Source organism: Poecilia latipinna, unplaced genomic scaffold (genome assembly GCF_001443285.1).
Source record: "Poecilia latipinna isolate Pla-1442-1.1 unplaced genomic scaffold, P_latipinna-1.0 Scaffold1542, whole genome shotgun sequence".
In the NCBI taxonomy this organism is placed as follows: domain Eukaryota; kingdom Metazoa; phylum Chordata; class Actinopteri; order Cyprinodontiformes; family Poeciliidae; genus Poecilia; species Poecilia latipinna.
The window spans coordinates 41,225-51,956 of NW_015114158.1; the positions used below are offsets into that span (position 1 = coordinate 41,225).

General features: G+C 40.4%; 1 protein-coding gene across 2 annotated transcripts in view; it reads right to left on the bottom strand.

Annotated features, from left to right (window-relative positions):
* srfa (serum response factor a) overlaps window positions 1–10,732 on the bottom strand; it is a 35,608-nt gene that overhangs the window by 9,423 nt on the left and 15,453 nt on the right. For both annotated transcript variants that reach the window (XM_015058455.1, XM_015058456.1), the window contains exon 3: window positions 2,492–2,732. In XM_015058455.1, coding sequence (XP_014913941.1) covers window positions 2,492–2,732 — 241 coding nt within the window. The remainder of the gene's footprint in view (window positions 1–2,491; window positions 2,733–10,732) is intronic.

The window sequence follows — 10,732 nt, forward strand, 5'->3', positions numbered from 1 at the left end:
GTTGTCATTTTCAACAGAGCTGTCCTCCCCCTCCGCTCCCTGCCTCTTTAATGGCCTTCAAAATGTTTCTGGCAACAGAAAAAGAACGACAATCTCCAAGAGGCAGACACCAGGGTAAAAACACAAACTCCTAATGAAGATTTGAACGCTTTTCCATGAATCTGAATGAAAGAATTCATTTTGAATCCATCTGTGAAGGTAGAAGGCTACAGATTTCCTTTCTGAGCAGGATTCTGAAGTGGTTTTATGCTCCATATGCAGTTGCTGCAGTAGGGTGGGCAGGCCCCATCAAGCTGTCAACTGTGGAGCTTTGTGTGTGTGTGTGTGTGTGTGTGTGTGGAGTGTGTTGTTCCACCTGGTGCTGCTGCCATGTGCCAGACAGGTGGTGAAGGGGAGAGAGGGAGCAGGCAGCAAAGCAAGAGAGCAGAGGGTGGAGGGACAAGGTTGCAAAGGGAGAGAAAGCTGGCAAAAGAAAAATAAAAACAAAAATCTGAGCAGAGACGGTAGCTTGTCCCCCCCTCCCCCCATCAGTTAGAATCACCCACTAGAGGGGCAACATGTGTCTGTCCACAAACACTGCTTTATCGCCACAGCTGATACTGAGAAAATGAGCTTTCAATGCAACAGGAAACCTCTTCAGCACGAGACAATAACTCAACTGTATTTTATGAAAAGATGCGCTGATAGCAGAAAGACCAGTTTGCAAAAATCAGAACAGGTGACGTAAACCGGTACTTGATGAAGATTCTAGTTTCTTTATAAGAACTAAATGAAATCACATAAAAGCTACTTTTTTTTCTAGTAACAATAATTAAAAAAAATACTAAAATACTTTTAATTTAAAAAAATATATATTTTCTTGAAAATGGCACCAGGTTAGAGCTTTCGCTCATCTGCATATTTACATAATTGGAAAAAAGTAATTAGCAAATTACTCCCATATGTTTTCAATTTTCGAACACATCTGCAGAACTACACCTCAATTAAACTATTTCATTTATATTTACAAATTAAAGGCCCCAGAATAAGTCCTGGACTTCAATAGGCTATTAAAGGACATCTGGTGCTTTGACAGAAAACCTCTAACTGTAATGAAACTGACCAGCAAACAGATTAATTCTTCCCAACTGAAGAGGAGCTACCGCTAGCATGAATTCGGCTATGGTCACCCAGCTGGTCTTGGGTTTTTTTTTTGTTTATTTGCTTGTTTTTTTTTTTTGTTTTTGTTGCATTGCTGGTCATACTACTAATAAAATCTGACCGCAATCAGACTTCTGTGTGAGCGGTTTACAACCGAATGCACAGAAGAAGGTTGAAATAACAGAGCTACGCAGTGTTTGTGTCTATGGATCTATTTTAAAGTTTATTCAGCAATAGTAGCCGGCAGTATATTCACAATATCATAAGATGGAGGAAGCTAATAAAAAGAAAGCACTACTAACAGAGATTGCGCTTTGTGGAATATTGGCTGCAACTTCTGTAGAAAAGTCTGTTTGTGTGTGTAGTCGGAACCAGGAGTAGTGGGATTGTGATGCGATGCACTTCAGTGACTCGGACGTCTTTCATAATAATAATTTTCATTCATTGTTTACATCCAGATTCACCAAATTATGAATCTTCTGGTGCCAAATTATGACGCATGTCTCGTATCAATAACGTAAGAGTTGAATAATAAGCGGCATGACCGCTCAGGCGTATCTGATTTAGTACAACAGCACAAAAACAGCAGATTTGAATCGCATTTGACTGCTGCGTGAATGTAGCCCAAGTTGCTTATTCATATGCTGTTAGAGGAAATAAATATACAACTGGCAAAAACAATCAGTGCCTCTCTTATTTATACCTCTGGAATCTCTGTGACCTCCTGAAGAGAAATGAATAATCACAGGAGAGACCATTCAGGAAGCCTCCAGGGACTTAAAACCAGAAGCCGCTTCACAGAGTTGATCAAGTGCAGAGTTTGTGTCTCTGGAGTCCCCCCTTAATGAAAAGGTCAATTCTAGTTCAGCATCACTCCGACACAAAGGATCAAACTCCAGCGTGCCTCAATTATAATTTCACCACAAACCAGAGACACTTAGCTGAATATTCATAACTAATTATGGGGCTTGCTCATCGGCCCTCTTTGCCAGGCCTATTGTGTTCCTCTCACTTAATTATTCGTGTCCCCATCTGACTATCAAAGGTAGGGCCCATCGCCAATAGACGACGTGTCTCCCTTGGATACCGCGGGCTTTGTGAAACCCGAGGGTGCCGAGTGTTGGTGACTCGCTATGAAGAGCTGCAGCGTGATGTGAACAGCTCAGAGAGGTAGGCGTGACCACCTGAAGATGACGGCTGAGGTCGCGCTGTGGCACCGTTCAGATTCTAATCAGCTAACAAGCTTCACTGCACAATGACATTAGCAAAACATGGAGGGACAGGATGAAGGTAAGACAGAAAATATAAAAAAAGGAGAATTTGAACAGAGTACCGACTGCTGAGGACTTACCGGACATGAAGGTGAAGCCACTGGGAAGCTGCATGACTCCCGTTGAGGTGCCGGCCGTCTTGAGGACAGTTCCATTAGCGCTGATGTTGCTGCTGGTCGAGACGGGTGCCAGGTAGTTGGTGATGGGAAACGACGCACCAGTGCTCACCTGCATGGTGGTGGAGGTGGTGGGTACCGTGGACTGGGCGCTGCTTGTTGTGCCCGGTAGATTGGCTACAGTGAACGTTGGCTTCAGTGTATCCTGCGAAGGAAACCGAAAACTGAATACAGGAACTGTAGCTGGTATCCATTATGGGAGGTTTAGCGATGCATGTCGCAAAAAAATTGGGAAAAGGATCCTCCCACAATCCAAGAAAACCCAACTTCTGTTGTTCAATTATTGCCTACAAAGTGAATAACCTGAAACAATTTGTATGCAAGTACAAAATGGACAATTATGTCTGATTTGAGAATTTGTATGCCATTCATCTCCTTATTTATCAAAATGCATAACTATCAAAAGAAAGAAACTGACCAAAATGACCAATGTATGCTGAAGGTCACAATTTGTCAAATTAAATTTGAGCCAACTGGATTTGACCTTTTATGATCATCACTATAGTTCATAGTACTGAATGTCCACAAAATTGAGAAACTTTACAAATGAAGATGACTGGACCATCCGATAAACGCCTGAATACACAAACTAAGACCATCTTTAGTCGGATCTTCTCTGCTGTCTGCTTTTATCCATAAGTTACCAAAACGCATCATTAACCAGAGGAATAAAGTGATGCACAAAGGTTTTTTTAAATGGGCACCAAATGAAACGTAGAAGGGAATGAATCGATGAAGGAACAAACTGATCGTTGGTAGGAAATGTCTCAAGACAGTTTCTTTTCGTGCCCTAAAAAGGCCAAAACCAGGAAGGTATCATGATAACCAGCATCCAATAAAGTGTACAATACCTTGTCCTTTAAAGGGTCATAATATTGTATTTGACAAGATTCAACTGGCCCAAAAAGGCATTAGAAGAATAATCATTGAAAATGTCATCTATGGTGAGATAAAAAAAAAGTGTGACATGGTCCCAAAAAGATGGTAGGGATTGGCAAAAGAGGTTCAGAATTCCCCACAAAACACCAACCAGTATTGCAGCTGGATGCAAAACAGATGCTTATGAGAGTGTTTATCATTTTATATTCTTTCAGTATTTCAGGGATCAATAGACTGCTGATAGAAACCAAAGCTTGTTTTTAATGGTTGGTCCCTATAATTAGCTCCATGTGGCAATATGGGGTGTTCTTATTAAATTAGATTAAATACCAAATTAAGACAGAAGCTCATTCCTGGTTGGAAATAATTAAAAAAAATGTCAGAACATCTCATCCATTTATCCTGCAATTAGAATTCATTTCTTGATTTATCTCCATCTGCCTATACATCGCCATCTCACCACGTTTGAACTACCATCTGGTAGGGTTACTATGACAACTGACTGACCATGGTAAAAGGCAAAGAAATGAGGCAGATGAGATGATCAAAAGGAGAGAGATGTAGCATCAAACTGTAGCCTAATGTGCAGCTCCATTGAACCACCTAGCAGGATGTGTCTGTGAGTGGGCTCCATGATGAGAGCAGAGTGGGCGTCAGGCTGAGACTAAAAAGCCCAACTAAACCCACAGTGCCACAGCGTACACACTCACACCAACACTTAGCACATGATGCTAATGATGTTTAATAGCAGGATGGGAACAGGCCTGCATATTAGAAAGCATTCAGAAGGTTTCGGGTCTGTGTGGGTTCACTGCTCTCAGGGTCTGACTGCAGGTGATTAAACTTAAATATAACGATTGTTACTGTGGGGAGGAATAAATGGAGTGACAATGAAGCCAGAAAGTTTGTGAACCCTTTTGCTTAATCTTTAAATAGAGAAACATTTTCAATTTAAGCACCTATTTACAGAGGTATTACTATATAATCCTTTAATTATTTGGGTTGGTAAAATACTCAGGTCTCCAAATTTTCCAACTTTAAAACCGTTAATACAAAAAGTTCATGATGAGGTTTTGGCAGAGATATTCAGGCCTTTTACAAAACCTGCGAAAACCAGAGACCAGAGCAAAGGAAGCAAACAAGGAAGGAAAAACATGGATAGACGAACAGACACTTCATGCACCAAAACCAAATGCCAACAAACTAACAACAACCACCTTCTGTGTGGATGTCGTTACTGAGGGAGTAAAGTTTCAAGTTATGTCAGAAAATTGGACAGATGAACGGATGGATGGATGGATAAACAGTCTGAAATTAAGGAGTGAACACATTGTTGCAAACAATTGGTATAGTGCATTTCTTTTCTCTGTTTTGGGTCAACATGGCATCACTAAAAACTAAAACATTTATTATTAAGTCATACTCTGGGAAGTAATACTTGACATTGCAGAGGTTTTAAACTTAGCTGAAGAGGAACAAACCACACTTGTCTGGGTTCTCTTACACCAACCTGTCAATACATGAAAATTTATAGACATCCCTGATGTCTATAAAGCTATGTAGATGCCATAACTGTAGCTACAGTAGCAGCTACAGCTACTACCATCCAACTAAGAGATTGCGAGGTGAAATTTTTTTTTATTGATATTTCGGTTTCACATCTTCTTGTTTGTCGTCTGTATTGCACTTGGACTGAAAATGCAGCATGGAATTTGCCCTAGTTTCCCAGCGTCACTTACAATCCGTCAGCAGTTTGAGGGCAACATCCAGATGATAACCTTTCAGATACTTGATTAATAAAAATCCACTGATATTGGACCAATATTTGGCTCACATTTAGGGTCTTTTCAATGTTTCTAGACTGAGAAGGTAATCAAACAGTTAAATTGCTCCACAGTAGTATATGAGATGGAGAGAAAAAAAAGAGATAATCCAAGATTATCATCTGGATCCACAAAGTTAGTAATATATCTAATGCTGAAACAGTTACTGTGCAGCCAGCTCATCCTTGCAAACTACTATTGGTTTTTATATGTGACTGATTACGTGGGTGAGAGGTGGTTGCTCCAGCATGGACTCGTCTGATAAGACCTTTCAACCATGCAAACATGTAAATGGAGCTACTGTGCTCTCTGAGCAGCTATATGTCATAATGCTCATAATATGATGTAAAGATAGCATTTCAACTTCAAACACTTTCAGTTTTCTGGTCTGTATAAGGTATAAATGACTAAAAAAATGCACAACTATGATCTGTTTAAAAGGTCTGCACCTAAGATCCAGACTAGTCCAAGGTCCCTCTCTGGTTTAGTTAAACAGCAGCTCAACCGTCGAGGGAGGGAGGGAGGGGCGGGGGACAATTTGAGCTCAACAGGAAAACTGAATGCATTCATACAACAGAGCACAACGCAGCTGTAACCACGTCTTCACGCTTTCGCCAGACTCCCCAGCTAACACTCAGTAAAGCTAACAAGATAGACAAGAGTAACTGAATTGAGGAAGCAGCAAAGTCAGAGAGGAGACAGAAAGTGTGTAGGTGGGGGCAGATCTGAGTGGGATACATCACAGGGGACAGAGAAGAAACAGCTGAGGGCACAGACAGCTGGAGAGAAACCTGAGCACCTACGAGGGGCAAATAGCCCCCCTCTGGGCCAGATGAGGCAGCATGGGTCCGCTCGTAAAACCCCCTAACGTCTACAACCAACCCAGATGCTCGATCTTACACAGTTAGTTAAGAAAATGGCTCACTGACATGACAAGGTCATCGTGTTCCAGTTTTCCATTTCACACCACTCAGGGGAGAGAGGAACATCTGCTCCTGCTCTGCAGACGTGTCGTCATTGAGGTCCAATCAGTGTCTGGGAGGTTAGCTTCAGAAGGTGTGCCACACACTCCTACCTCCAACCAGCCTGTCACTATCTGTGTGACCCACATAGAGACCTTCCAATGACCTACTGCTTTATTTGACCAGTTTGATGGTCAGTTATCCAGCTCTGCTTCAGAGGGTGCATTCACACCGCTTCAATCGGACTCTAGCTTGTTTGTCTAGAAAGTCCAGTTTGTTTGATAAGGTGTGAATGCACATCAAACTATGGCTCGCCCACAAGCCTAGGCACAGCTGTGCTTTCTATGTTGCCTTCACATTTTTGACTGCAGAGGGTCACAAAGGTTCTTCTCTGGTAAAGTGGCAATGCTAAACGTTTTACACTCTCAGCTCACCGTTTTGATTTCCAACCATTAGATAAACTGCAGCAAGATGGGGCAGAGGAAACTGGTCTGGCGTTCTGTTTGTTTGTGATATCTTCCTGGTGGAGGGCAACAGCTGAGATAATGCTCCCAACAACTTAACATTCTCCCTCTCACACGCCATAACTTCATTTTTCTTTAACATAGAAGGTACTACTGGATCAGTTCGTCTGTTTCATTTTGTGCATTACGCTGCGTCTTCTCAAATGCCCAACCGGTCGTGGCAGTTTGTAGTTTACACCGAGCCAGGCTCTGGTCCTGCTGGAGGTTTCTTCCTGTTAAGGGGCAGATTTTTCTCTCCACTGTCACTACAGGTGTGCGCGGTATGAGGGATTGCTGTAAAGTCAACGACAGGAGGAGTATGATTGAACTGAAGTAAGGTAAAAAAAAAAAAAATTTCATCTAATCTGATGATTCAAACTTCTACACATTCAGATGAACTATAAATATAAGGAAAAAAATGCAATAGTTTTGTTTGACAGCGTTTTGAATTCAACAGGAATTAAGGAATTAAAAAATTGTTCCCATTTGTGTATCCAATCAAAGCATTAATTCTTGCAATTTCACTGAGTCAAAAAAGAAGTGCAATATACTAGGTGCTGGTTGATCTTTTTAGAGACCAAAAGTCTGAGTTGTATGTTTTGGTGCATTTAAATAAAAAAATAAAAAAAAGGCCAGCACCAATCTGTGCCTGATTAACTCGATGTTACGACAGCAAATGATGTCAGAGTTTTATAGTTGAGCAAGTAGAGTACAGAGTCATCTGATATAAGGCCTGCCCCCTTACCCGGCTATCTATCCATTTTACAACAGAAGCATTTAACTACAGAGACAAAGATGAACTTTGAAAACAACTAGTTGAATGTTAAGACAGATTCTTTAAATATACCAGCGATCTTGTTAAAGCACTCTGGACGACTTCTGTCAGGTCACTGTTTTCGTTTTTATTTGTTTGATTTTATTAAACCTTCTATGTAAAAAGAAGAAAAAAAGAAAAGAAAAAAAAGTCTCTGGCCTTCCAGATAAAACATGTTCCAAAAGGAGAATAAATTTGAGCAATTAGAGTAAGAAGGACAAATAATTCCCTTTTCACGAGGGATTTTATTCACTCCAAACTGAAGGTGACAACTGGCAGGCTGGTCCAGTGTCGGTGTGAGAGGCCATTGTGCAGTTTACTGGTGACTGGCCCTCTTCTAATCTCCCATTTGCTGGCTCCCATCTCCCAGTTTGTCACACTGCCAGCAACATGGAATTTGCAGCTCCATTTGGGACTGCTAAAAAAGGCAAGGCAGCCCAAGTGGAGGAGGTGCAGCCAATGGCGGCTGACCTGTCCAGTTGCTTGCTGTAAAATAAGGGGGTGGAAGTGGGGGGCTGGGGGCTGGTGACGTCATGTTGCTTTCCTCCCCTGCTAACACATGCAACACACCGCGTATGCATAAGTGTACAATATACTGAATAGTGGACTTGTCAAGTGATTTACAGAGGCTCTTTAAAACCAAGCTGCACACAGAATGGCAGCAGTTTACTCAGGACGTTTCCTGGTTGGTTTGGCTATTCAAGCTGCACTAATGAGCATTACAACCGAACTCAGGGAGGATTTTAACAGCAATGACACTGACAGAGCGAGAAGTAGGGAAGCATGGGAGAAGAGGAGGAAGAGGGAAAAACCAGAGCATACTGAGAAGCCACTGCTTTCCAGCATGTCTGAGTTATGAGACTTGTTATTTCTGTTCATGACTAGCATAAAGAGCAAAAAAGGTTTTTAAAGATTCACCATTCAAGCCATATCCTAAATTAGAGATCTGACATAAACAAAACAGAAAAATCTGGAGGAACACAGGGAGGCGTTAACAGTGTTGTCTTTAACATACTGGGATTTTAGGGGGCAGGACATGTTGACCAAACAATATTTACAATATTAGGAAAATATGCATGTGTGATACTACTGTAGGATATTGTAACTAATCTCTATTGTTTCTTTTTCAATTACTTGTGAGCTTCTTGGCCATTACAAATTCACAACAGGTGTGAACCTCTGGGGTGGCGAACAGTCATCAACCTGACAAGATAAACATCAGCACATGAAAAAATGGCAACAGTAACATCCAGAGAATCAGTGAGGACTGTGATCAAATATACAAACTTTAGATAAAAATAGCTTCACATAATAAGAGCCTAGCCAAATTACTACAACATTTATAGAATTAAGAAATTAATTAAATGGGACCAGTCTGACAACGTGAAGTAGGCTAAAAAGAACTATTAATCTGGAAAGGGTTATGAAGTCATGTCCAAGGCTTTGGGACTCTGTTTCAGAATAACCAATAAAAAAATAATCAGAAGCCTTTTAGGAAAATATTGTTTTTACTCATGAGATAAATGTGAGACTTTCTGGAAGGGGGATGGCCCATTACATTTGGCGAAACTTATGACTTTTGGACAGTTTTCCATGGATGTCGTTTTTTCATTTTTCCATAAAAGTCAACTTACTAATTACGATTGTTTAGCAATCTTAAGGAAGTGGAAATTGTTTTCAGTTCTTGCACATTTTATGAACAAGGGGAGACTCCTTTCTCACCGTTTCCAACCCCAAAACACCAGTCAGACCCAATTAAAAGGAAAACTGAATCTGACCGGTTAGCAGTATCGATGTAGACCAAGCTTTTAAAGCTACAGCTTCAACTCCTGTCTCTCCAACAACACACTGTACAGTTTTCAGCCTCCTAATGAGATGGTACAGAAAGGTCTGGAGTGACCAAAGCCTTTGCCAGTTGAATGGAGAATTTATGGATATTTTTGATACGTAAAGCTAAAAAGCTGATTTTTGACCAGTTGACCAGAAGATCAACTTGAAACTTGTATTTTTTCTCCCAGAGCAACTTCCACCATGACTTTCTACGACTACAAACATTATACTTCTGTAAGTTGACACAAAAAGAAGCTGAAAACTAATAACCAACAACACTGCTGTACCAGTCAGTATTAAAAGGGAACAGCTGGGAAATACACCTTTTTGTTTTTTTATTGTTCAGGAAAACAAGAGGAAAATGTCCAATTCTGTTTTCTATGAAGATAAAAATCACCTACTAGAATCGGTACAAGATGTAATAAGCATCTTGTTGGAAGAGCTGGTTTACTTTGCTTCCAGTCTGAAATGCAAAGTGCTGGAGAACCAGACACCGAACAGATAAAGATGTGTTAACATATTCTCCTGTAACCATGGGCCAGAATGAGGACTTCACTGTAGCATAACCTTAAGTAAAAATAGCATTTGCACAAAAATGTAAAACTAAAAATGAAACAATGTTCCTGGGAACGCCTTAGGATTCCCCCAGAGATGCTGGCCCAAGTGGCTGGGAAGAGGGACGTCTTGGTCCAAGTCTCTGCTTAGGCGGAGGATGAAACAAAAATGTATACCATGATCCAATTTGTTTATTTGATTGTTTAAAACAAAAAGTTAGTTTTGTACACAAACAATAGTTTAAGTACTTAATGTACAGAATTTTTTGCCATTCTTGAAATTCAGCTTTTTATGGAGTAAAAAATAAAAAGAAGTTGGTGTTAACTAGTTTATTAGTCAAGCTATCTGCTCTAGGAGTCAGTCACTACGAGTAGCTTTCCAAGTAAAACTTTAAGACATGGCAAGATGAGAAGTGACAGATGGTGCTCTGTTGGTTTTCTACACTAGAATTGGGCTGATAAGACTAAATGATATAGTAGCCAAGCAGTTCCTGGATTGGCTGATTTCCAAATGCCAGGCCATTGCCTATCAAGTAGCATTACAGCCCATCAAGTATAGGTATGTCAGTTTTAAAAACTTTGCAATAAACATAGATCGCTGCAGTGTATAACAGACGTACATCTCATTTTTATTTGTTATAGGACTGAAAAAATTAATTACATTAATCATGATGAATCAATCATTGAAACAGTCATTTAGTAACAACTAATTGTTAACTGCAGACAGAACAACATATTCAGAGCAGTAATTAAGCAGACATTTATATATATATATATATA